Genomic DNA, 26,273 nt, shown 5'->3' with positions numbered 1-26,273 from the left:
CATTGCTCAGTTGCTCCTCTCAGACTGGGAATCTCATCTCTTCTTGTGCTTGTAGCCACTTGCACTGCAAAACACAGGGGCTTGTTTCAGATTGTTTTTTCTGGAATTGGGAGAAGAGAGATCTTTGAGGTTTTTCTGTCTTCAGCTGTGGACCTGGTGAGTTCTTGATAGCCATGGGGAAGCAGTGTGTCTGCATCTACAGCTGGTTTTGCTGTGTCCTTTTAGTACAAAAATGTTGCCTCCTAATCTTGGGATGATTTTTGTACAGACTTTTCCCTCAGTTCTTGGTTTCTGAGCCCTTAGTTCTTACCTAGGGAATTGGAGTTTTTTTCCTCCTGTGCATCATAATTCCTGGGAGATTATGTAATTTATCCATGCTGGCTTGTCAGGAGAGACTTGGAATAAAAGCCTTTGTAGTGTGCTGCTTAGCTGGCTGTATAAACATGAAAGTACCAGGTTTTTAACTGGCTTGCTCACATGGCTTTCCTCTGCAAAGCTTTAGCCAAAACACTCCTCTAGATAAAAGGATGCTGAGAAAGTCCAGGTCAGGCAGAGTTTGTCTGGGAAGGGGTATAACACTGATCTTTGGTTTAGTTTTATTTCTTGTAACCTCTCAGTAAGAGCAGGGAATGAGGATAAATTGTTTTCATCTCTCAGCTGTCAAAGATTAAGATGGATGAGGCAGTGGGCTGCCTGGAAGAAGCTGGCTGTGTAAGAGCCTGGCTGTGACTCCTCTCCCTTGGATCTTGGATGAAGCTGACTTTGTGCTTCCTGCTTCCCAGGCACACTTCCCCACGCTCCTCCTTAAATATCTGAGCTGGTGAGTGATTGCCTTGAGTTTTCTGAGGTCTTTGAACTAAAATAAATAAGAAGGGCTCTGGGAATGAGGCTCCCCATCGGTCACTTGCCTTTCACCTCTGAGTGCAGGAGTTTGAATCAGGTGCACAGGGTTTGGTGCCCCTAAGGTCACATCCTGCTAAGCCTCTCATGGCACCTTCTGCAGTGCTCTCTTGATGTTCTCATTTTGTTAATAAGCATCTGAAGAAGATGCTGGTTGGATCTGGATGGGGGTTACAGGTCTGGGACTGGGCTGATGGTCCCTCATGTTATGAAAGCTCAAGCACCAGTGGGGAAGGAATGATGGAGAAATACCCAAGTTTTGGGGCTCCCTGAGGTGCTGCAGTAGCTGGAGTTTTTGAAGCCCCAAGAGAATTCCCTACAAAACACTTGGCTGCTGTTTGCTGCTGTTGGAAGCATTTTTAAGCTCTGTCCTCTGTACCCCAAGCCAAGAGTTCTGGGGAGGGGAGGTGGGTGCTGGTCAGGCAGGACTCTGGGCACTGGTGCATGGCAGGGTGGCTGCCTTCCTTCTTTTCCTGCCCTTTGATGTGCTGTGGGATATGTAATGAGCATCTGCCCTCTAAGAGAAAACAGATTTGAGTTCTGAAGTTGAAAAAAGAGGGAGCAATTTTGTTTAATCATTTTCACACGGATCCACAGGCGTTTCTGTAAGAGCAAGCTGCATCTGGTTCAAGGGCAGCCTTGGCTGCTTTGAGCTCTCCTGCAGCTTCTGCAGTCTCAGGCAGAGATTGATGTTCCAGATGCTGTTCTCAGCAATCAGATAAATGATGTGCTTATTTAGACTTTTCATTTTTAAAGGGAGGGGGGGAAAAAAGTAGATTATACTTTTTAAGATCATCTGAAGTATCAAAGATCTGTGAGAGGTTTTTGTTTTGTTTGTTTCTCAGATTAGGGCCCTGCAAATTCTTTCCCTGGTTATGAACACCACTCAGAAAGCAGGAGGTGAGCTGCCTGCCTTGGTACCTGGGTGTTCACCCATTCCCTCCCTTCAGCTTTTAGCCACTGCAAGAAAGACCATTTTTTTTTTATTCCAAACACAGAGTATTTGTTTTAAGGAGAAAATACTTAAATGCTCTAATGCCCCTATGCCCTGCAAGTTGCACTGGCTGTCCTGGTGTGTGCTTTGGGTTGTCTCCAAACTTGTTTGTGTATGTGGGAAAATTACTGAGTGACAGGGAAAGTGCTGGAAAGCTTTGGGGATTTGATTTAAATCTGATGAAAATCAAGGCTGCTGCCTGTTCTCCTCTGCCAGCACCCATTGGGGTGGCTGTAAAAACGGCTGCTGTGAGTTTGTTGCTGTGGTTTTCCAAAGCCAGGCTTGTGATTTACCCATTGCCATCCATCCAGCATCAGTGTTGCCCTCACAGAGCCCTCGGTGGTCAGTGTGTTGCTTTGGAGGATTTCACTTGCCAGAGTCCCTGGATTTGGCAGGAGCTCTCCAGGAGTCCCATGGGAATGAGAGTCCACTGTCCCAACCTTCATCTGGTGCCTGGGCAGATGAGCTTTAATCATGGAGATGACAAAAGCTGCGGTTCTTGGGAGGCTGAGGCAGTGTCTGGCTCCTGGCATGCCCTGGGGCTGTCCTGGGATGAAAGTCTCTGATGGTGATCAGTGAAAGCTGCTCACCAACAGCAGCAGCATCTTGTCCATCTCAGGACCAGTTTGGCTGCTGGGATGGAGTCTGAGCTTGGCTTTTGCTGACAGCAGCACGTGGTGTCTGAGCAGACCTGAGGTCTAGGCCAGGGGAGGTGTCACATGTTAATTTTCACCCGTTCAGGTTCTGCTCACAGCGTGAGATACAGAAAAAAAATCCCACAAAGTAAGCCGGAATTAAGCTGCAGGTTTTGTTCTCATTAGTGTAAAATCAGAAAATCTGGTGTTTCTGATGCCTCTAAGGAGAGAAGGAGAATTAACTCCCGGTGAATGTAAGCAGAGGATACTTAAAAGGCAAATTGTTCACATACTTTCTTTAAAATTTGCATGAGTGTAGCAAAAGGTCATCGCAACTGCAGTCTCCTCCTCAGATCCTGCCTGCCGGTGGCTGATTGCAAGAGCCTGTTGCTAAGTGTTCCTGGAAACAGAATAAAGATGAAGCAAGATAATTGAACAAGAGGAGGGAGAGGGAGAGGAGGGGAAGAGCTTGGAGCTCTCAGCAGAACCGCAGGGCTGCCAAACGAGATGAGTGTGTTGGAGTTTGACTCGGTGGCTGCATTCAATCAGTTCTGACCCAGGGGTGGGGAAGGGGTGACTGAGCCTAAAACTTCATGGCAGATCCTTGGAAAAAGCCACTTGGACACAAGTGGATGATTTGCTTGCATTTCCTGTGGCTCATCCGATTCCAAACTCGTTGCTTCCTAGCACTGAAGCTGGAGTGGGGATGGGAAGTTGGACCGTTCTCCCACGGTGCTTTTCCTGGATAAAATCTCTTTTCTTGCAGTATGGATTTAGTTACCCTGGGATCATCTTCTGGACAATTCAGTAATCATGGAAAGCAGCAGGATAAAACAAGAATGCAAGTAGACAAATCCAAACCTTCAACTCCAGGTGACTTGAGGGCTGTTATCTGTCCATCTCAAGTCAGGCTACTCTCTGAGGAAACAACTGATGGTGGTTTTGTATGTTGCAGAATCAAATAAACCCCAGTGCAGCTCCTTTTATTACTGAAAAGACAAGGAAGCAAAACTTCCTGCTAAACTTCGGTCTTTTTCTAGTTGAAGCTCTTGTAAAAACACCAGGCTTTCTCCAACTCTGTGAATCGATTTCCTGGAAACAGTTTTAGTAACTGTTTCTGGAGTGATTTTATCATCCCAGAGCATTTTACAGACTGAATATAGTAACAGCTGAGATACAGCCCCATCTGAGGGTCGCTGCCAGCGCACAGAAGTTTTTGGTGTGTTGTAAAAGAACACACAATTTGTTTTTTCTTTGCACAGACTCTCCCTTATTTTCACCAAAAACATGAGGTAGCCCTCCTGCCACCCAGCCCTCTGTGTCACCTCCTGCTTTGCTCTTGACTCAGAGACTCAGTGGCAGAGCTGGTGAATCCTGCAGTCTCTGAGCCTCCCCCTCCAGCTGGGGCTGGCTGTCAGCAGAGGGAATTAATACTCTGCATCTTATCTGACATTTTGAACACCCCCATGGGATTCACGTTTCATCAGTTCCTGGCAGCAGCTCCTTGTTTCTCCACGACTGTCTGTGCCATGCTCGTGGTGGCAGGAGGGCCAAGGCTCTCACCAGTGTCCTGCCTTCATCCATATGCTGACTGCAGACTCTTGGCTCTTTGAGAAACTGTATTTTCTGACTTTTATCAGTGGAGCTTTTAATCTTGCTACTGATTTCTCATTGTCTGTGTTCATCTTTTTAACTGGTCCGGCTGTTGCACGATGCCTTAAAATGAAGAGGAGGGAGTAGCAGGCTGCTGTCCCATTCCTCCCGTGGAGCTGGGGCCCCTCGTGGCTCGGTGCTGGGTTTCAGGCACAGATCAGGTTCCCTCCCTTGCCCTGCACCTGGCCCACCATGTGTGTGTGTCATAAACCCCTTAGCCCTGTCTGCTGGCCTCATGCTGGTTGTCCCTCCCCTTCCTCTGTGCCCAGCCCATGCCAGACTCTGCTCCTTTTCCTGTCCCTCCCTTCCCTGTTCCCCAGCTTTGCTGGAGCACAGTGGGATGGAAAAGCTGCTCTGCAAAAGGAGTGGGTGAAGAAATGGCTTCTCCAACTTCCCACCTGCTGGTTTGTGCTGCAGTTGAGGTGTTGGTGCATCTGAGCTCTGGGCACTGCTGTTCTGCCCTGGTTTTTAATGTGTGCAGGTGATAGTTGCAAACGTGGGGCTCTCAGTGGCATTTTCCCATTTAGACATCACTGGCTGGGGCAGGTTTTAATTTCCAACCTTTCTGCCAAGGGGCTGAGTGTCAGTTTGGGGAGCAGGAGGGACAAAAGTGCTCAGCAGGAGAGCATTTTCCAGCAGCCTGTCTGTCCCTGCCTGTGTCATCCCTCACTCGGATGCTCTTCCCGGAGGGCACCCAGTGCTGGCTTGGGCCAGCGCGGCTCTGGGGCTCAGCTGTGCTGGTGAAGTGTGATAGGAGGGCACAGAGGCCCTGAAAGCACATCTTCATCCTCATCATCATCATCATCATCATCATCCTCAGTGGTTTTGCCCAGAGCAGTTTTGGTGGTGTGATGTTTGCTCAGGATGGATTTGGGGCTCCGAAGGAGAAGCGAGCACTGTAGCTGCTCCAGGTCAGCACGGTCTGTGGGATCCCTTCCACCCCAAATGCTGAGGAGGGGCAGGATAACTCAGAACTGTCACTGGCAGGGATTGCTCTTTGCAGCTGGGGCTTAGAGCACCTGGCTCTGGTTAGTTCCTGGCATATTTTGTTCTGTGGTTGCAGAGTGAATCCCTTGAGCTGTGCCGCCCTCCTGAGCTGTGAGCAGAGCCTGTTGCATGCAAATCCTGGAGCTGTCCCCGCAGCCAGGGCTGTGGCTGTGGCCTCTGTAGCTCTGCAGCTGTGTAACCTTTGCATGAAAATCCTCCTTGGGTTGCAAGCCAGGAGTGCTGCCAGATGAGATTCGATGCTGTGGGCTCTGAGACACTGAGCTGGATGCAGCTGTAGGGAGGACCAGACCAACCAGTGCACCCTCTCCTGAGATCAGCTGGAGAAAAGTGGCTGCTTTTAAACAGTCTGAGTGCTGGCAGTGGTGCAAGAGCTGTGTTGAGTGCAGGTTTTTGTAAGGAAGCATCACAGGGATGCGATGGATGAGCTATTGCATTTCAAAAGGTGCTGTGGAAAAGCAAATTTCCCTTCCACCCAGTGGGTACCTCAGCAGCAGTGGGCACAAGAGGCAATCTGAGATGTCCTGACAGTTTTACAGGAACCTTTTGTTTAGCTGGTCTGGGGGGATGTCCTGGTGCTGCCTTGTCAGTGCTCGGGAGGCTCCTGGCAGTGGCATCCTGGAGCCCTCACTCCCCAGGGTGTGTTACAGTGCTAACAAATACTCCATTGTTTTCCAGGATTTTGTTGGTCTGATTGTGTAAGGTTCTCTCTCAGATTAACCACTGAAAACAAAACAGAAACCCTACTAATACCTCATTGTGTGCACTAAACAAAACAAAAAAACAAATCCCAATTTCCCTGCTGATTTAAAAGGCTTTTGTGTTTGGTGGGAACTCTGTCTAAGCTCAAGGCTTTTCAGAAGTGTTTGTTTCTTAGTGATCTGGGATTGCAAGGTGTTTGACCTTGAGATTACTGCCAGCACTCAAGTGAACAGTAGCAGCAAAGGCAGTGGGTAGGAAACCCATGTTCTGGCAGCTGTCCCACTTCCAGTGACAGATGAGACATGGGACCAAGGGAGGCCCTGAACTCCAATTCAACATCCCAGACTCCCACCCCACCCCTTGCCTTTCCTATAAACAGATGGAAAAATATCCCTTTCCCATAAAGAGACAGAAATTATTATTTTTTCTTATTGCCTTTGTGTTTACATAGCTATTTCTTACTCAGTGTTAGTCATTTGGGGGTGTAATTTATAGGGGCCATGGATGATGCATTTCTACATGTGTCTTAAATTTTTCCCATGTACACTTTAACTCCCACTGCCCTCACTGCTTTTTGTGTGTTTGCAGAAAGAAAAATGTTTATTAAATATCTTGCTCATGTGCAAGCCTGCTTTTAAGAGGTAAAGCAAGGTGTGCATATGGAGAAAAAAACAATTATTTGAAATACTTGGTGGTGTTTTTCCTAGTCCTGGGTGCAATGCTGCATCCTTAAATTCTGCATCATCTTTGGGCTATTGAATGCAATTTGGGAAACACTGGAAAAAAAGATGTTTATGAAAAATATCCTCATAGTGTTGATAGATCAGCCTGTCTGGTGGCATCCTCCCTGCTTGATTTCCTGCCAGTGTTGTTATCTGTATGTTTAGTCAAATGCTTCTTCCTCCTGATGCTGGGATCAAATCAAGCTGCCATCCCAGCCCCTCTTTGAAACCTGCACATGTAAAACAACCAGGCCAGCTCCCGTGGCTGCTGCAGGCCCTGGGGCTTTGCTCTCCATACATCATGTTAACTGCTCTTCAGCTCTGCTCAAATTAAATGTTTTCCTATCAGATGTGGGCTGTGGAGGATCCAGCCTGTCAGCCTGTGTGTGTGTCAGGGGGAGAGGAGGCAGCTTGTGCTCGGAGCCCTTCAACAAAACATCCAGCCTGCAGTCCCTTGGGTGGCACAGCCTGGGTTGGGCTGGCCCAGGGTCCTCATCCCAGTCCCTTCTCTGTGGAGTTCCTCAGGAGAACAAAGAGCAGCCCTTGGCTGCTGTGCCAGAAACCCACAGGGAGGATTTCCTTCCTCTTCACCTCCAAACCTGCTGCTGCTGTGTTCCCTGGCCAGGAGGAACAAAAGCCCAGGGTCTCCCCTGTTCCCCAGCAGCTGTGGGGCGATGTGGGCTGTGCTGTGCCAGTCTCCCACCATGGAGCTGCAGCAAGCAGAGGATGGAAGTGACAAGCAGAACTTTTGAGTCGATGTTTTTAGGTTTTTGCTAGCACAGAGTCATATTGCTGGAATGTCCACAGCAGGTGCTGCCGGGCTGAGTGCCAGGGGAAGCTGGTGCTGAGGTTGGTTGTAACTGGGCTTTCAGCCATTGCAGGCAGTGTGCACAGGGAGGGAGCAATGGGCTCCGTGTGGACCAGCAGCCCCACTGCCCTGCGCTGTCCGTCTCAGCTGTTCACATCAGTCTTGTTTATTACAATTCCAAATCCTCCCTCCTCAGCTCATTAACGTTCCCGCAGCAGACATCTCTCTCACCATTGTATTTTGTAATTAGATTTTGATTTGCTTTCAGAGAGAAGCAGCAGCACAATGGACATTAATTTATCCCAGGCCTCGCTCGATCTCCTCCGTGTCACAAGGTCAGACCTTGGCGTGCACCATCTGCTCTCCCCCCACTGCTTGGCCGTGTGTTGTTCCCTCACCGTGTTCTCCTTCTGCTCAGGGGCTTCCCTGATGCACGAAGGACAAGGAGCAGTGAGGGAGGGCTGGAAGAGGAGCTTTTACCCAGGCTGAGCTTGAGTCGTAGGGACAGGCGTGAACTAGATTTAAATGGACAGGGAGAGGGAGCAGCCTGTTGTCTGCAGAGCCTGGGTGGCCCCTGGTGCTTGTAAACCCTTTAGGCACGATGTAAAAGCTGCAGTTTAACACTGTCAGTGAGCGAGGACAGAGGGGTTCCCGCAGGGCTGGAGCACTGGGAATGGCCATGGATATCTCAGCCTGGAGCTGGGCATTGAGCTCTGCTGGTCCCTGCAGCCCTGGATGAGGGCACTTCACCTGAGTGCTGCTCGTGTGTTCCTCAGACAGACTTCAAGTTTCAGTTTGTAGCTCTTGAATGAGAGACCAGCAAGAGCTGAGCTCATGGTGTAATGGAAAACCCCCTGTGCTCTCACATGGTCACTCACGGGGCTCTTGGAAGGTGGGATCTTTCCAATGCCTCACCAGAATTCTCCAGAGCCTTGGGGGTATTGCCTCTAAGAGTGAATTTTTAGAAAAGTGGCTTTACATTTGTTTTAGTACACAACAGGAGCCATCCACAGCAGGAATATGTTCATTTTATTGCTGCCTTTGAGATTTTAAACTGGCTTTGTCTTCTGTCTCTGGTCAGGGTGGAAGTGTGGTTTACAAGATGAGTAGAAACCATGTCTGCCCTCTGCAGAGTCAGCTCCATATGCTGTGGAAGAGGGGAGTGTGAGAGCTTTTATGGTCCAGTCTCACACAACAGCAGAGAAATGCAGCCCCCAAGGAGGGTGGGAGGACCACTTTCCCAGCAGGCAGGGCTCAGTGCACTGCAGGCAGTTGTGCTTTATCTCTGCCAGCATTCACCGCTGCAGCTCAGGAGTTATGTGAGCGACTGAATGCGACCAGGACTGATAAATCAATCAGCACAACCAAAAATAGCACCCAGCAGCTGTTGGAAGTGGGGGATCCCTTCCCCAGCAGAATGAGAAGAGCAGGAGGGGATTTCAGGATTTCATCTGCCCCAGCCAGGTGCCAGCCCTGCACTGAAACAGCCCTGGGCTGGGGAGACCTCTAGGCTGACACCTTTATCTGGAAAAATTACTGTGGCTGTCTGCAAATGTCTCCCCAGCCTTTCAGCCAGGAATTCCCAGTCATCAGGATGAGGGGAGTAATGGAGCCAGTGCTGGTGGGGAGAGCAGCCTTGTGCTGCTGCGTGGTCGATGTCTGGGGATCGCCTCAGCCCTCAGATCATGAGTGATCTCTGAAAGCCTCTCACAGCTGGCTGTGGATGGAGTCATGGAGAGAGCCCAGGGTCTGTGGTTTCCAGGACATGGTGGTGATGCTTTTGTGCAGGGATAAAGTTACCAGTGGAATCTGGTGACTCTGGTTTTTCCACTGGACGGCTGCACTAAACCACCTGCACAGGAGCCAGGGAAGTTTCTGTAAGGCTGCTCAGCCTGCACAGAGCCTTGTGAGGAGCTGTATTTCCTCACTCCTTCTCCAGTGGGTGTCCTGGGGTGAGCAGTGAGTGTAGCACACTGAACCAGGAGTAAAGGGGGCTGTGAGAGGATCAGCTGCTTTCAGGCTGAATAGGCTGTAGATTATTTCCACATCTGTGTTAGCTTTGGCTTGATCCCACAGATTTGCAACAGCTGTTGGGAAGCGGAGCAGAGATCCCCTCTTTAAATGGATGATCAAATCCTTAGAGTGTGTGGAGTATGTTATTTCTATGTCATCCTCTTCACGGCAGGAAAAACAGCTTTTCAGAGTTGCTGAGGCAGCACTCTGCCCTGCTGCCTGAGCTATCATCCCATCAGCCCGCAGTCTCACAGCAAGTTGTAATTTGCTTTCTGCATCCCACACCCAGCCTGACACAGAATCCTTTGTGAGGTGTGTGGCTGTGCAGGTACCCATACCAGGGATGCCTTTTTTGTCCTGAATTTCCCTTTCTGAATGGACCACAACCAGTGGGTGTAAGCTGAGCTTGTCCCCTTTGCAGAACCTTCACATGTGCAAATCTTTGGCATTTTACCCTGAGAAAAGCTAACTAGCACAATGGTTTGCCACAAGACAGGTTGGGTCATCCCAGTGGTTTTAGGTGGAGATCAGATGTCCTTGCTGAAAGCTGTAGTTTAGGTGCAAAATAGTGGCACAGTGTGGGAATCCCGTAGGGAGCTGTCTTCAGCTTGGCTAAAATGAACCAGCCCATTTCCTATCAAGGTTCTGCTCTTTCAGGTCAGACCTGCAGTAAAAGGAGCCTTCAGCTTCTTTCCCAAATGTCTGGCAGGCTCTGGAAAGGCTGGAATCTGGCTGCTGAGGGCCAGGGTGGTGGGAATTGTGGTAGATCCTGGCACTCCTCCTGCAGCGCGTGCGTTTCTCCTTCCCCATCAGCTTTCCTGGTGCACAGGGGAGTCATCAAACCAAACTGCTCCCACTTTAAGCAGCACATTCCTGGATGGAATTAACATGGTTAGTGCATCGAGACCACTAACTTCTAATTCAAGGCTTTATAGTAGGCTTCAAGTGGCAGCCCAGTTCCAGCTGCTTTATATGCAATTGTTGTGTTTGTTCATTGGTGTTGTGTGATGTGTTTCAGTGATAACCCAGGCAGCAAATCTGTTAAAAGTAGGAAGTGCTGCTCAGCCTGAGTGAAGCTCTGAAACTTGGTTTGGTGTTGCCTGGGCTCTGGTGGATTGTGTCTGGGAGCTTTTGCACAGGTGCAGGGTAAAACCTTTCTGTTTGAATTGCTTTTTCTCATTCACCCAAGGTGTGACTGAGGGTGACATGATGTTCTTTAGGTTCAGGTCTCAGAGCTCAGTGATGGACATGCTCCCCCAGCAGCAACAGATGTCATGTTGACCTCTTTTGATGCTTTTTGACCCTTTTGACACATACCTGGCCTCATGCTTGCTTGAGACATTCTCCTGTGAGCCCTCACTGATGAGTGAGAAGTGGCAGCTCCTGATTTCATGGGGACAGAGTGTCTGGATTGCAGATTCCCTGTGCTGTGGATATCTGGGAAGCCAAGAGCAGTGCCTGCATTTTGGGTCCAGTGGAGCCTGATGATTTACACATCCTGAGAAGACCCAGACCAGCTGTTGGCAAGACTTGCCACATGTGCTGGACCTCAGACTGCCTGGAGCCAGCCATGCCACGCTTGCTCCAGTGCCTTGAGCAGGTTTGGTTTGCTGTTATCCCCTTGTCTGTGGTGTTCCAGCCCCATCCCTCTGAGCACATCGAGTCCTTGCAGCCTCTTGGCTCCAAAGTGCAGACCCTGCTGCTTCCCCAGCCAAGCAAAACTGCCAGGACCCACCGTGATGCCCTGGGGGAGCTGCTTCTGTATACAAAGGACTTGGCAAAATGAAGTGTAATGTAAGCAACTATTTAAAGAGAACGATCCGATTGCTAGTTGTAATTTCCTTATTGTTTGCAGCACCCTGTTAAATGCCTGTGATCCTTATAAAGAGCTTTCCCCCACCCTTTAAACTTCACAGCAGTGGATTTTACCTCCTGTGGTTTGAACACGGTCATTGTGAGGGGGCTGGTTTGCACTGAGTACAGTTTCTTTATTCTTTCCATGCCCAAGGCCATTTGGTTTGTGAATCCATTAATATGTCTGTTGGAAATGGAAGGCTGCTGGGTAGGACACAAAACCTTGCCTCTCTCTACATCCCCAGATCATTCCCATCTTGGGAAATGGGATTGCCTCTCTTTGAAAATCAGGGACAGCAGTCTGCAGAGTTCTTCCTCTGGGAACATGTAGGTGAAGTTTCTCTGTGAGATACTGGTGGCAGCAGCAGCACACTGTGTCATGGTTTCTCTGGCTCTTGTACTGGCTGACTCTGGTGGGCCCCTTCTCCAGTGCCTGGATTTTATTCTCCAAACTGGAGCACGTTGTAAACACACACAGCCCAAGGGGCTTTGCAGAGCAGAGCTTGATGTTAGGAGAAGGTGGAGATTAGTTTCCTTCCTCATTTGGCTCTTGGTTATGGTTTGGCTTTTGTTTGAGAGTTTGATAATTCACCACTGGGCTGTTTGGGTTGCAGTGCTTGGAGAAGTGTAAGGAAAATGAGGTGATGGCTGCAGCTCCTCTGTGCATGGTGGGGAGAGCAGCTCTGCCAGCCAGCTTCTGTACATAAATTAAGCTCTGAATTGTCCTGTGCCAGAAGCATATCCTGGGGAATGTGAGTCCAGGAGTGTGTGACATCCAGAGGGCTCTGTCACCGATGTTGTGCAGAGCTGAGCTTGCTGCAAAACACAGTGACCAGCAGACAGACCCATCCAGACTGGGATGCCCAAAATGTGGCCATCAGCCTGCAAAGCTGGCAGTGCAGGATGGATGAGCTGGGCCTCCAGGCTGATGTCAAAGCCCTTAATCAGCTCCTGGGAACAAACCCGGGAAGCCCCAGTTGCAGAAGAATATTTTTTTGTGTGTTGGCCTTGTGCTCAGCCTGGCTGTGTCTTGGCAGGGGTTGCTGATTTGTTTAATGAACATGGAAGTGGGAGGGGAGGAAACAGCCAGGGAAGCATTACAAATTGCTTCAGAGCAGTGGCATTAAAAGTATTTGTGCTTACCATGTCTTCTAAACAAAGAGCCCAAAGCATGGGAAGTATTATCCCCATTTTACTTGCAAAGAGGTAAAAGCAGGAGGAGGAGAAGCTTTGCCTGTGCTCACAGACAAGCCCACAGCAGGTGTGAGACACTGGGGTCTCACCTGAGGTCCTGAGGGGATGGGGTGGTGATGGTGATGGTGAGGGTCTCTCTGGGCACTGGCCCAGCAGCTCTTCCTCACATTCACACTCATTCCTGAACACCAGCTCTGTTTCTTTGCTCGCCTCTGACCTCTGCTCTGAGAGATGCTAATGCTCCAAAATCTTCCTGTTCACAAAGCCAAGTTTACCTTCCTTATCTCCTCTTCCAATCTCTTTTACAGCTGAAGCTGTGGAACAAGTACAGAGTCTCCAACATTCCTTCCCTAATATTTATCGATGCCTCCAGTGGGAAGGTGGTTTGCAGGAACGGCCTCCTGGTCATCCGAGATGACCCTGAAGGTAAGACCTGGAGTTCCTGTGCCACAAACATGGACACACAGCTGCCTTTTCATCTCAGTTCATTCTGCATGGCCTGGGGGGAGGGAACAAAGGACTATTGTCATACTTAACTATTCAAAGCACTGTGCTATTTTCGGCATAAAAATTTCTGCATCATTCCTGCCAGATCTTGTGTTTTGGTTTTGCTTACTGAAAAGAACAAAGAATTTCCCTCCAGGATTTTTGTCTGGAGTGCTAATGAGGAAAAGGTTAGGCTAACTGAAACATGAAGTTTGGATTTTTCCCTAATGGAGGCACATGGACAGACAGAATGATGACCCAGACCTTCCATACCTTGGGAGCAGAATCGTTCCAGAATACTGAGTGAGACTTTTATCACTGACATCACACTCAGGTTAATGCATTTCCCATTGTTTAGAAATTAAACAGAAAATGTTTAATTTCTAAATAGTGTTACTGTTCTCCCTTGCTGAGGTTTGCTGTATTGGGAGTTGGTGTTAAATCTATCTTCCTCCAGTTTGGAGAAAACCCAAATGAGCCAAATTAGGAAAAAAAACAAAACCCAAATGTGCCCTTACTCACAGACCCTGCAGATCTATCATCTGCTGTAGTTGTCCATCCATTTCTTTTATTACTGGCTCATTGTTTCTTGGTGTAGTAAATACTGACAGAGTCTTTAATTCAGTGGCAGGAGCTGTACAGCAGGAACATGTTGTGGCCTGAGCCATCTGTGATGTTTCCTCCTCTCTGGCTGAACACATGGATTGATTGCTCTGGGAGCTGGCAGCAGATGATTCAGAGCGTGTTTGTGTGTACACACACAGCTTGCTTTGGGGTGCAGAGGGTTAGTGTAAGATATATATAGAGATATATAGATATAAAAACACCATCTTCCACGTATATATAGCTAAAGTTTATAAATAAAGGCATGTATGGATATGTGTAAAAATATATGGTTAGTATCAGCATAAGGGACAGATTCTGACTGCATTCCTGAGCACGTACCACCTTGCCCTCTCTTGCTAAAGTAAACACTGTTGATAAGGAAAAGATTCCTCATCAGGCACAAAATCAGAGCAGGCTTTGCCAAGCTGAAGGTGCTGTGAGTTGGGTGCAGCCTGCCTGAGAGAAAGAGGTGACCCTGGCTGCAGTGCAGAGCTTGGCTGCCTCTGACAGCTGAGGAGTTCTGCATCCCCTTGGTTGGGAATAAACCCCAGCAGGGTTCCTCAGACAGGATCCCCTGTATCCTGAAGATGGAATGTTTTTTCTAGTGGAACTTTTTGAACCTGTAAAAGCTGCATGCACATTTACTGTCTTGTGTCTTCTTCCCACCCCTATCCTGACCCCTCCCCAGGTCTGGAGTTCCCTTGGGGGCCAAAACCCTTCAGTGAAGTTGTTGCTGGGCCTCTGCTAAGGAACAATGGGCAGACACTGGACAGCAGTGCCTTGGAGGGCTCTCACGTCGGGGTCTATTTCTCTGCACACTGGGTGAGTAGAGGCTGCTGTGCAGAGCAGTTGGAGTGGGCTCAGGGAGAGTAAAGACCCCAGGCTGGTTGGTGTTGAAGAATTTAAGGTGCTTTGATCATCAGCATTGCAGTGGCCTGCCATCCTCAGCTGGCCCTGTAAGGGGGAGAGTGGTCAGATTGTAATTTGTTGATAACTTACAGATCATAACCCCAGCCACGTTCAGGCACTGCAGCAAGGATAAGGTCACAGCAGTTTGTCACTGGTCACCTGGCCCTGCTGGCTGTGAGTCTGGTCCTGAGGAGGAGCCAATGTCCTCCTGTGCTTGTGTTTTGCAGTGCCCGCCGTGCCGAAGCCTCACGAGGGTGCTGGTGGAGTCCTACAGGAAAATCAAGGAGGCAGGCCAGAAGTTTGAGATCCTCTTTGTTAGTGCAGACAGGTGAGGCAGCTCTGACAGCCTGTGCAGGCAGAGCAGCTTGGCTCTGGCACCAGAAAGGCTGCCTGAGTCCTTCCCTGTGCCCTGAGTGGGGTCAGCAAGAGCAGCTCTGTGCTTCCCACTTTGTACCTTGTGGCTCTGGAGTCTGAAGGATGCTCGAGCTGCTGCTGTCACCATGGGTTGGCATTCAGATGATCTGGAGAATTTGAAATATTTTACTGGGGAAAAATACACTGTGGACTTCTTCATGAAGGACTGGGGGCTTTAAATTTGATCTGACTCTCTCCCAGCTGATCGGTTTTGGTGGGAGGGATAAAGGGCTTTGCAGGCCGGGTTTTTAATGAGGAAGGAGCCTGGCAAGTGGAGGGCTCTGCATGGCATGGGCTGTTCCCTGGCACAGGTCAGAGGACTCCTTCAAGCAGTACTTCAGTGAGATGCCCTGGGTGGCCGTGCCCTACGCTGACGAGGCCCGACGGTCACGCCTGAACCGACTCTACGGCATCCAAGGTAGGAGAGGCCACACTGAGGCACACATCTCCTTCCCCCCCTCTTCTCTTGAGTATTTTTAATGTCTCCTCTTGTTTAACTAAACCAAGAAAACAGCAAAGCAAATCACAGTGCCCCAGGCAGAGCTGCTTCATGTTTCTGCTCTCCACAAACTCACATTCCTACCACCTGCCAGGCAGGCTGTTAGTTGAAACAGGACTTCCATAAACAACCTAATTCTTCCTGGAAACTTGGAAGCTGTTTTTGGCTTGGATGTTTTTTGTCTAATTACTGATTTATTTATTTTTTTGCTATTTCTTGAAGGTTTAAATTTCATTTTCTTGCTGGTTTATGTAATGTAAAGGCAGGCCATTGTTCTGTGTAGGGGCTGAGGAAGATGGCATCTGGTTTATGTTAGTGACATGAATTACAAAGGAGAGAGTGTTTGATGTAAACCATGGCTTTGCTTTTACTGTACATGCCAGTGCCAGAATTCCAGCAGCCCTGGCTGCTAATAGGGGCAGGGAGAGACTCTGTGTGGCTTCAAAGAGTCACAAAGATGATAAAAGATCACAGCAGCATTCCTGGGGGCTGGCACCTTGTTCCTGCAGGGGACAAACTGCAGCACAGAGGTGTGCAAGGTGACTGGCTGGTGAGCAGGTCTGTGTTTGTACAGATAGTTTCTCCCTGTGGTTAAAGGGTCTTGCTGCAATGTGGCTGTTCCTCATCTGTTTCTGTGTGATGTCATAGAATCAGAGAATATGCTGAGTTGGAAGGGACCCATCAGGATCTTAGATCCCACTCCTGGCCCTATGTAGGACCCCAACAGTCCAACCCTGTGCCTGAGAGCTTTGTCTCAATGCTTCTTGAGCTCAGACAGATTTGGGCTGTGAACACTTCCCTGGGGAGCCTCTTTCAGTGCTCAACCACCCTCTGGGTGAGAAAACTTTTCCTTATATCCAACCTAAACGTCCCCTGACTCAGCTTCATGTTGTCCAGGTGGGTGCAGGCTGGCAGAACGTTAATGTGATCTGCAGGGAAGGAGGAGTGTTGCCAGAGGTGGCCAAGGGCTTGGGAAGAGTGACAGGAGAAATAATCCCTGCTTGGAGTCTTCTCCAAACACCCCTCAGGTGCTGCCACTCAGCTCTGTTCCCTGACCTTAGCCCAAGAATAACCATTTGCCTGCTTTAAATAGCCATCAGTTTGCTGCTTAATGACCTTCCCATGAGGCCAGAGCTTTCCAAATTCATCTGTCTTTTCCCCAGCCCACGCACAACCCTCTCCAGTGCTGGTTCCAGCCCAGCTCTGCAGGACTGCTGCCAGTTTCACTGGGACTTTCTGTAAATAAGGTGTCCAGACATGGATACTTGAGCACCAGGCATGCTGTAGCCAGGGAAACACTTACAACAGCTTTCCCTCCAGCTCCAGCCCCTGCCTTCTTAAAGGTGTCTCTCTTTGTTGTGTGCTGACCTGAAAATGTAAGTATTGGCTCCCTGCACCCAGCCCCCTCCTCTGCCCAGGTAGCTCCCATGTAATCCCTGAATCTCAGCTCCATGTGGACTTGGAGGCTGCCTGCCTGTTTGCAGTCAGGCTTTTCACACCAGCTGAGACAAAAACTTCCTGCAAACAGAGCTGGATGTTGTGGGCTCTGCTCATCACCACACGTGGTTGTTCCACCTAAAGGAAAAACCTGATCTGTGTGACCACATCTGCATTTCCCCACATTCATGGTTCTGATGCTGCCTCTCTGAAAACTCTCTTTGGAGCTGCACTGTGATCAGTGAGAGTGTCCAGGTTTCCGTCCTGGTGCTTGGGTTGTGAGCACAACGTGAGGAGGTTCCCTGAGATTTTTGAAGGCTGGGTTCTGTAACAACAGGAGAGTGTGTCTTCCCTGTCTGCTTTAAGTTCCTGAGTGGTGGAAAGCAGCAACAGAGTCAAATCTCTTGTTATTTCAGTCCTGTGTTGGCCCCTACAACTTCTGAAAACTCAGTATAAAATGCAAGTTGAGTTACAGGCCTTTATTTGGGTTTACTTGAATGCCTCTATTCATAACTCATGTGCAGTCAGAGGCTGTGCCATACCACTTCTAGTAAATTGCTTCTGGGTGCAGTGCTGTTCTGAGAAAGAGTCATGTCTTGTGTTGTGGCTGCTTAGAAAGAATTCCCCTTTGTGCAGGCAGCTCCCAGTCCTCCCTTGGGTGAAATCCCCTGGCCTTAGCTCTCCTTCCAGTGGATGGGGAGCAGTGATAAACTTGATGCTTAGATAGGAATCACTCCTTGTTGTTGTGCATCTCACAAGATCTCTGAGTTCCTCAATATTCCCCCTGGACTCCTTAGTGTTTATTTGAGATTTGCAATGTCTTCCAAAAATGTTATTTCTCCCCTTCCCCATGCTTTAGCCCAGATACCCACAGGTCAGCCTCACAGCCTGGAAGTCACTGCTACAGGAGATTTCTGGAGCATTCTTCTGAAAAACTGAAAAAACAGCAGTAAAATGCACCACCTGTGCTGTAGTTGGTGTGGGGTTTGCTTCACATAGATTGTGATTACTCACCCAACAGACTTCATGCAGATGAGATTTCAGTGTTGGGTCTGGGGTTTAAGATATAAATATGTAAATGCCTTGCCAGGTTCGGTAACAAACCATTTGGCCCCTGTGTTTTCATAAAATGCTGCCCCCATGAGAGCCAAATCCATTTTCTAGTGCATAATATCCAACCAAGGCTGTCTATGCTAATTCTCATCCAAGCTTATACAATATTCATTGCAGTGTCTGATCGCTGATTCTTCTTGATAAGTAAATTCTGGTGTTATGACTTAAGGCAATTACCAAATCCCCCAAAAGGCACTAAAATAACAAATAGTGGCTGGGACGATCAGGGAGGGGAAATTACTTGGGTTAGCAGGTGTGAATAACATAAAAGATGGTTGCCTTGGTCCTGCAGGTCTGTGTCCCCAGAAAACAGGGTGTGTCTTTTAGGGAAGTAGTCACAAAGGGCAGCTGAGAAGACAAGGATGTGAATTATCTTTAAAAACAGTCTGTTTTCTGATTCAGTTTTGTATTTGCAGTGGAGGTTTAATGGCTGGGTATTGGGGGGAATCATCTGCATATGCAAATTAGGTGAAGTCTAAAGGAATGCTTTGAATAGTGGATGAAATCCTTGACAGCTGCAGAATCACAGCAATCTGTGTCTAAATTGGGCCCTTACTTTTCCCAGATCAGCAAAGCTTATTTGAAACCTCTGCCTGGGAGTGCTGCTCAGGCTGAGTGCTGACCAGAGAAGCCTGTCCCTCGTGTGTAATGGATGGAAAAGCAGGTTTGGGGTGGGGTTGGCAGTCCTAAAAGGATCAGGATCCGAATCCTGCGCAGCCCATTGCTTCTCCCGGTGTCAGTAGCACTTTGTGCCTGCGAGGGCAGGGCCAGCCTGAGATTTCCCAATTCCTTCCAGTCTGTTTAACCCATCCCTGCCCTGGGGCTGCCTGGAATTACCAGCAGGTAATGAATAAGCCTTTTTGTGATACGAAATGGTTTTCTTGGCGTACCCTAAGGATCTGCAAGCTCAGCCATTGGGCGGGTTCCTGCACTGCTGCTTAGCACCAGCCCCAGCGCAGGCAGGAATGCGCCGGGCTGGAATGCCGGGAATGCGGCCGCTGGCCCGGAGCTGCAGGCAGGCTGGGACACACAGATGGCCGTGTATTTCCTAGAGAAATGCCCCCAGTTCAGAGGGCTCCTGAGTAACCCACTGTTGGATAAACACGGGAGCACAGTGCCAGCAGCCTGGCAGGGGCAAGCACGCTGCCAGCCCCCTGCTCAGGGAAGGGCTCTGTAGGGTGTTTCTGAGCAATGAGCTTTAAAATGAACCTCGGGATGAAAGGCAGGAGTGTTGGAATTGCCTCAGCTTGCCAGGGATGTTGCTGGGTGAGGGAGATGCTGGGTAGGAGCAGGTCAAAGCCTGGGTGATGAGCAATGACAGCAGCACTTGGCACTAGCACTGGTCACTTCATCTGGCACTAGCCCTGGTCACTTCATTTGTCCCTTGGGGCCTGATCCCGCTGTCCCCTCTTCCTTCCTCGTGGGGTGTTTCTTTGTCTCCCTGATGACAGAGGAATGCTGTGCTTTCCAGATGAAGTCACCAGCACGAGCTGCTCCTGCTGACCTGCCCCTGGTGTTTTGTGGCCGGAAAGCCGGTGCTTTATCAGATGGGATGGTCACCAGCTGGTGTCCAACCTGACCTGCTGCTAGTGACATTTGAGTTGGTGACTTGTGCTGTGTTTCTGCTGCAATTCTGTTCACCTCCTGTGCAAAGCTTCTTTATGACAAAATTTTTCAGCCCCATAGCTCAGGGCAAAATGCTGCTTTTTCCCAAGGGCCGGATCATCACTGGATATCCCCCGAGCCACATCCTGACAGGTTCCTGCAGACCTGAACATTCCTGCACAGCTTTGTTAGTCTCCAGAGGGATGTGCTGTGGAAATGGCTGGGCCATTAGTGCAGAGTGCTGCAGGAGGGCTGTGGGGTTCTGGGAAGGAACACACCCTGCTTCCTGGCCACTGTTGTGTGCAGGCCTTGTGAGTTCCTGGGAATTGGGCTCTTCCAGAGGCAGCCACATCTCGGCACTGGGATGGTGGTGCAAGAGGGAGAGTCCCTGAGTGGTACAGTGGTGTTTGCACCCATGGGCACCAGAGAGCAGCAATCCCTTTCTGCAGCTGGGCAGGGAGAGGCAGGCAATGCCAGAGCTGGCTGTCAGCTTCCTGCTCTGGGTTCTGCATTGCAGTGCTCTGCTAGGACAGAGCAGGATCAGGAGCCTGATCCCCATCCATGAGCTGCGGAGAGGCAGGAGAGTCGCTGGGCTCCTGCCAGAGCCAGGGGCCATAGGAAGAGGCCTTTCTCCCCACACCCAGTTCATGCTTTGGCTGATCCCCCTGCCTGTTTTTTTCCACTGCAGGCATCCCGACTCTGATCGTGCTGGACCCCAAGGGGGACGTGATCACGCGGCAGGGCCGGGTGGAGGTGCTGAACGACATCGAGTGCCGCGAGTTCCCCTGGCACCCCAAGCCCGTGCTGGAGCTGACAGACTCCAACGCCGTGCAGCTCAATGAGGGGCCCTGCCTCGTTCTCTTTGTAGGTATGGATGGAGCATCCCTGCTGTGACAGCAGAGCCTGTGCTGGGAAGGGGGCTGGGCCACCTGCCAGCTTGGCTAGAGCTGGCTACGGGGCTGGGAACCTGCCTCTGGTGATGACAGTATCTCTGGGAAGGGATATGACTTCCATTTCCATTTTCCATCACTGTGTGCTCACAGAAGGGCCAGTGGGAGGAGAGAGTTCCCTGTGGAAGCCCCTTAGGACAGACTTGGAGCCTTTCCTGTACCGCAGCAGCTCATAGGGGTTTGCCAAAGCCTGCTGTGCCCATGGGACTCCTGCAGCTCCCACACACCCCCCTGGGATGTGGTGGAGCAGTGACTGGCAGCACAGAGGAGCTGTCATAACAAAGGTGTGGTGGTGGCTGTGGTTAGGAATGCTGATGAGGAGTTGGGAGTGTGAGAAATACACTGTCACAGCTGGTGGTGGTGAAATGGGAAAAGCCTTTCTGGAGCAGGGGCTTCAGGCACACATGATGTTACAGAGGAGTCAGAGGAAGTGTCTGTGAGGGATTATAGATCTGTGCTTGAAACCACAGCTTAGGGCTTGAGTCCCTGGGCTGAACAGGGCTGTGACAGTCAGAGCAGCCTTTCATGCTCTGCTGGTCCTTGATTCCCCTGGCTGCAGGACAGGGCAAGTTTTTCCCCAAAGTTCCTGTCCTTTCACTGCTAACCCACACATGAAGCTTCCCTGCAGTTAGAAACAGGCCTAGAGCTCACCCAAAGCACAGATGGCTCATTCTTCGTTGCTTCCCTTCCAGCAATGGACACAATAACTCAGGAAAGGGCATGGCTGGGATGAGCTGTGCTGCATGCTGAGCAGCACAGCATCCCAGGAAGGGAACTGAGGGGTTGTGGGCTCTTGGGGAGCCCCACACTCCCGTGTGCTGTGTGAAGAAGTGAAGGAGCCCCCCTTGCCTTGCTGGTGTTGTGCCTGGCCCAGGGCAGGGCTCGTGTCTCTCTGCCTCGTGTGCCCTTTGTGAGCAGCACACGCTCCTCTGCAGCGCTGATACACGGCCCTCGCTCCTTTCCTTCTTCCCTTTCAGATTTCCTTTTGACCCTGGTTATTTATTCAGTGGAGCCCAGCAGGGGATGTGAGCACAGAGCCAAAAATCCTCTCCTCACACGGGAAGGACGGGCTGGCCACGCCAAGCCTGATGGATTCGGGCTGGCGCTGCCGGCCTCTGGAAAGAGTTATTTTTATCTTGCTCTGAGCAAAGTTTTTCTATCACCTTGCTGCAAACAGCTCATCAGGAGAACAGCTGGGGCTCTTGCTCGGTGCTTTTTGGGGGTGGATGGTCTTGGTGAAAACCACCAGTGATGTGCTGGGGCAGAGAGGCAGCTGGTGCTGCAGCAAGGCAGGCACTGGGACGGGGGCTCTTAGCTTTGTCCTGCTGGGAGACCCCCCAGCAGACCAGTGCCTGCACAGGCAGCAACACCCCCTGGAGAAGGCAGGCTTAGCAAGTGCTGGTGCTGAATAAATCCTGACTGATCCACCTCCTTCCCCAGGGGGTTAGGGCTGGGTTAGCCAGAGTGTGCAGGGCTGCCTGGAGCGCCGCCAGCAGCCGATGTTTGCAGGAAAATCAATCCCTGCAGACACCCTGCAACTCAGCGTGTTTATCACTGCCATGCACGCAGGACAGAGCCTGGAATCCAGCGTGCAGCCTCTCTGGAATCTCCTGCTCTGCTTGCAGAAGCCAGAGAGGAGGGCAGGGATGTGAAGCAAGGGCAGAGAGTTTTCCTGGCATGGGCATGACTTGTCCCAGCTGGGGGCTGGACCTGTTGTGGTGATTACATCAGGGATCACAAAGGGATACAAGGGGCTCTCTTCTGCCGGCTTCCTTTAATGCCTGAAAGTTGTCCCCAGATTGGAATCTTTTAATCTCCATGCTTCCCCAGGACGCAGACTCTCCTCTCTCCAGCTCACTATTTGAACTTCAGTGGTGGCTGGCATTTGATTGATGCTGCCATCTCTTTCTGCCCTACCTTTCTCAAATCAAAGCTGCCTGCACAGCGCTGAGACTGGAGCAGCAAAGCTGTGGCTCAGCCATCCTGAGGCAGAGGGATGGTGGGTGGCAGGCAGGGGTGGCAGCAGCTTCAGATCAGTGCCTTTGTTTGTTCTTCAAAACATGCTCAAACCACAAAGCAGATTTTTTGTGCCTGTTTGCCCCTGCACATCACCAACAGCACCAGGGAGTGAGCAGTGGAGTATTTGGGAGCAGGAGCTGCTGTTCTGTTTGGTGTTTCCCTGTCGTGCATCTCAGCTGCTCCCTGATTTCTCCAGAGCTGTGTGCCTTTGAAGTGGCGCATCCGGGCTCCGGCTTCCTGCGTGGTGCTGCCGTGGGACAGAGCTGCCAGTGCCTGGCCCATTTGCATCCTTTGATGCTAACCTCCTTTTTTTGCCTTGCCTCTTTTCGTTTTGTCTCCAAAACCCTGTGCCCTGCAGATTCAGAGGATGATGGGGAGTCAGAGGCGGCTAAACAACTGATTCAGCCCATAGCTGAGAAAATCATCGCCAAGTACAAAGCCAAAGAGGAGGAGGCACCGCTGCTGTTCTTCGTGGCGGGCGAGGTAAGTGAGAGGAGAGCACAGGGCTGTGTCCTGCTGGGGATGGGGACTGAGCTGGGTTGGGTACCACTGTTGTTATTCAGGGGGTAAACTGAGGCACAGAGCTACTGCAGCATGGAGAAAACCAGACTTGAGGCCTGGCTGACTCAGATTGTGCTCTCCTTGCTGGATATTACTTCTAGCAAAGGGTTTGCTCAGAGATGGAAAAACCTGAAGATGGGAGAGGGACAGGCAGAGTGGGGCAGTGGGAGGTGGGAGGGAGTGGAGCTGCTGTGCTGGGGCTGCTGCCTGCTCAGCCCTGAGGCTGTGCAGGCAGGAAAGTGGCTGGGCAGGGGAAGAAGAGCAGGGTTTGAGTTTCAGCCTGGCCCAGCCAGTGAAATTTCGGCTGTTTCCCTGAGCTGACCATGTTTTTGTTGGCTGGGATGGTACTTGAGGCATGTGCAGGCTGCAGTGCTCGGAGTCAAAGATCTGCTGGAGGGAATGGGAAATGGGAAAACTGGAGGACTTCTGGCCTCCCTTTCCCTTGCACAGACACTTTTCCCTGCTGCAGTCTGGCAAACGAAGGTTTTGTGTACGGGTCAAAAAAGCTTCCAGCACCCCCAGGCCTGCAGTTCCCCTCCCACATCTCTGCTCAGGGCCTGGGCAGGTGGCAGCCGCTGCGCCTGCTCCGTCCCTGCTCCCCACGTCACAGCCGCAGCGTTCCATGCGCGGAGCCCTCGGAGCCGCCCTGCGACAAAAGGGTCCCCACTGCCACACCCAGGCCCCCACTGCCACCTCCCACAGCCCTGCTGGGCCCCTCCATGCAGCCACTCCTGCTGCCACCACCGTAACGGGTCTCTGAGCATCCCAGCTCAGCCCCGCACCCTTCAATAAGTCCCTTGTTGGAAAGGGCTATTTTGGGAGGGTCCAGGACCTTCCCCCCTCCCCCAGAGCCTGTTTGCCTCCCGCTCGCCGGCTGTAGCTGAAACATTGCTGCTATTCATGCAGCTCCCGACGGCCCTACAGCGGCTGGCCCAAAGAATGGGGAGCGTCCGGCACATCCCATTCATCCGTCACCTCAATAGCCGGCAGCGCTGGCCCCGGGGCTCCGCTGGCCCCCACGCACAAAGCAGCCCGGCCATGGCCGGAGCAGGCGCCTCCCATCGCCCTCCCAGCACCGTCTGCACCGATTTTGCATTGATTAAAAATATTCCTTGGTGCCTTTGTCAATAAAGGACGAGGCGTCCCGACACCTGGGTGGGTGGGGGGCGGCCGAGGCACGAGCCCAGCCCTGCTGGCCCTGGCAGCCACGTGGTCCAGCTGCGCCAGAAACCCCTGCAAAGGAAGGGGAGGCGCGAGCGGAGCTGCAGAGCCCCGGCCGCCAACCAGGTGCATGGATTCCGTTCCATTCCACTCCTGCCCCAGGAACGCCCCGCTCGGGCTGCGGCGCGTTGTGGGCTCGGTGATGAATCGCACCAGTGCTGGGTTTTTGCATCCCACAGCCTTGGGAGGGTAAATCATTGCCTTTGCCCTGAGCTGAGCCCTGCCTGGGTGAGGGGAGGGCAGCCCTCTCTCTCTGTAATAAGCGGGACAAAGCACGAGTCTTCATCCCATTCCTGTTCTTCGCTTTGTTCTGGGCGTGAGCTTGGCTCCCTATGGTATCCACCCTTGGTGAGCAGTGAGGCCGTGGCAGTGCCACAATCAGCACTTGTCCCCAGTTCCTTGAGCTATGGATGTCCCAGAGGCTCTAGGGTGGCTGGGGCAGCAGGTCAGTCTGGAAGCAGTGCCTCTGGGTTGGAGGAGTGCATGTCCCATTCCAGCCTGGGATAAACCAACCTCATTGTGTTCTGACACAAACCACGAGCAGAGCAGGCACCAAGATGCACGTTGCCTGCTGTGCTCATGGTTCTGCAGTGCTGGTGCAAGGCCCAGCCCCTTGGGATACACCGTGGGCTGGGCTGTGGCAGCTGCGAGCTGCTCCTGCTCTCCTGGCTTTGCTGATGACTCCTCTGCCCTTCTCCTTTCGGCCTCCAGGACGACATGACCGACTCCCTGCGGGATTACACCAACCTGCCCGAGGCTGCACCCCTGCTCACCATCCTGGACATGTCAGCCCGGGCCAAGTACGTGATGGATGTGGAGGAGATCACGCCCGAAATTGTGGAAGCCTTTGTCAGCGACTTTCTAGCAGACAAGCTAAAACCCGAGCCCATCTAAGGGCCCTGCCAACAGACATTATTTAAAACTAGGTCTCTCTTCCGCCGCTTGTGGATTCTCCAGCGTGTCCTCACGCCCGACCCAGTATCCAACCTCCTTGTGGTGCCTTGTTTTACGCAGTGAATCCTTCTCCTCAGCAGACTCCTTGAGATGCACTTTCAGCAGGGAGTTGTTGGCGTTTGGAGACTTCGCTTGTGCTTCATGGTGATATATCTCAAATAACCAGGCCAGAACTGTTCCTGTATTGTTATTTTATACATGGCACTAGCTAGCAGGCAAATCTTTTTTGCATGGTGTTCTTCCCAACGTATGCATCAGGCAGTGGGTGGGGTTCTTGGGGCTCTTTTCTTTCTCATCCTTCCACTTTCCTTTCTCACCACCCCTGCTGATTAAACGACTTCCAGGAAGCAATAAGGAAACTGTCCCCATCGCCCCTGGCCAGTCCTTTCTCTCCCACCCAAGTGCCCTGACCAGGCCAAGACAAAGTCTTAACTGCTGACAACCTCTGAAAGACCACGGCACAGCCAAGCTCTTCCTCCTGGGGGTGAGACCTTCCCTTGTGGGTTTCCCACCCCCCTCTCCAAGCACCGACAGCCTTAGGCAGCACTGGCTGTTGTGCCAGGGTCCATCCCCCTGCCATGGGTGGGTATTCCCTCCATCCCTCCCACTCTGAGCCAGGAGGAGGATCACCACCGGGCTGCCCTCACCTCTCGTCTCTTCCTTGTGCTCTCCTTGTCCCCTCTGGTCCCTCTCTCTGGTGTGAATTGTCCTCGCCCCTCTGTGTTAGTTGATTGAGCTGTTTTTCGTAGGTGTGTCCCAAACTCAACGTTAATGGTGCTGTTCTTTAAAAAAAATAACAAAAAAAAAAAAAACCAAACCCCTAAACTCGAAGAAAAAAACCCTCCCTCCCTAACCCAAGCAGCACAGCCGAGCCCTTGAAAAGTGACGTTGTAAAAACTGTACATGGTGATTGGAACTTTGTAATAAAACTGTTACAATGACCTCGCCCCGGGGGTGCTGATTGCTGAGTCCTGGTGTCAGGAAGGGAAGAGGAGCCCACAGCCTGACCCTTCCCCCCG

The 26,273-nt window shown here is 51.2% G+C and overlaps 1 protein-coding gene across 1 annotated transcript in view; it reads left to right on the top strand.

The window, feature by feature from the left end:
- The window catches only part of NXN (nucleoredoxin), a 45,944-nt gene extending 19,745 nt beyond the window's left edge, over window positions 1-26,199 (top strand). The window contains exons 2-8 of the mRNA XM_056506978.1: window positions 12,789-12,906; window positions 14,261-14,394; window positions 14,709-14,809; window positions 15,207-15,313; window positions 20,238-20,417; window positions 22,877-23,001; window positions 25,012-26,199. Of these exons, the coding sequence (XP_056362953.1) occupies window positions 12,789-12,906; window positions 14,261-14,394; window positions 14,709-14,809; window positions 15,207-15,313; window positions 20,238-20,417; window positions 22,877-23,001; window positions 25,012-25,194 (948 nt within the window). The 3' untranslated portion in view covers window positions 25,195-26,199. The remainder of the gene's footprint in view (window positions 1-12,788; window positions 12,907-14,260; window positions 14,395-14,708; window positions 14,810-15,206; window positions 15,314-20,237; window positions 20,418-22,876; window positions 23,002-25,011) is intronic.
- Window positions 26,200-26,273: the final 74 nt, after the last annotated feature.

This window comes from Oenanthe melanoleuca, chromosome 19, assembly GCF_029582105.1.
Source record: "Oenanthe melanoleuca isolate GR-GAL-2019-014 chromosome 19, OMel1.0, whole genome shotgun sequence".
Taxonomy (NCBI): Eukaryota; Metazoa; Chordata; class Aves; order Passeriformes; family Muscicapidae; genus Oenanthe; species Oenanthe melanoleuca.
The sequence above is the reverse complement of the archived record's forward strand: the minus strand, read 5'-3'. Positions and strand labels throughout refer to the sequence as shown.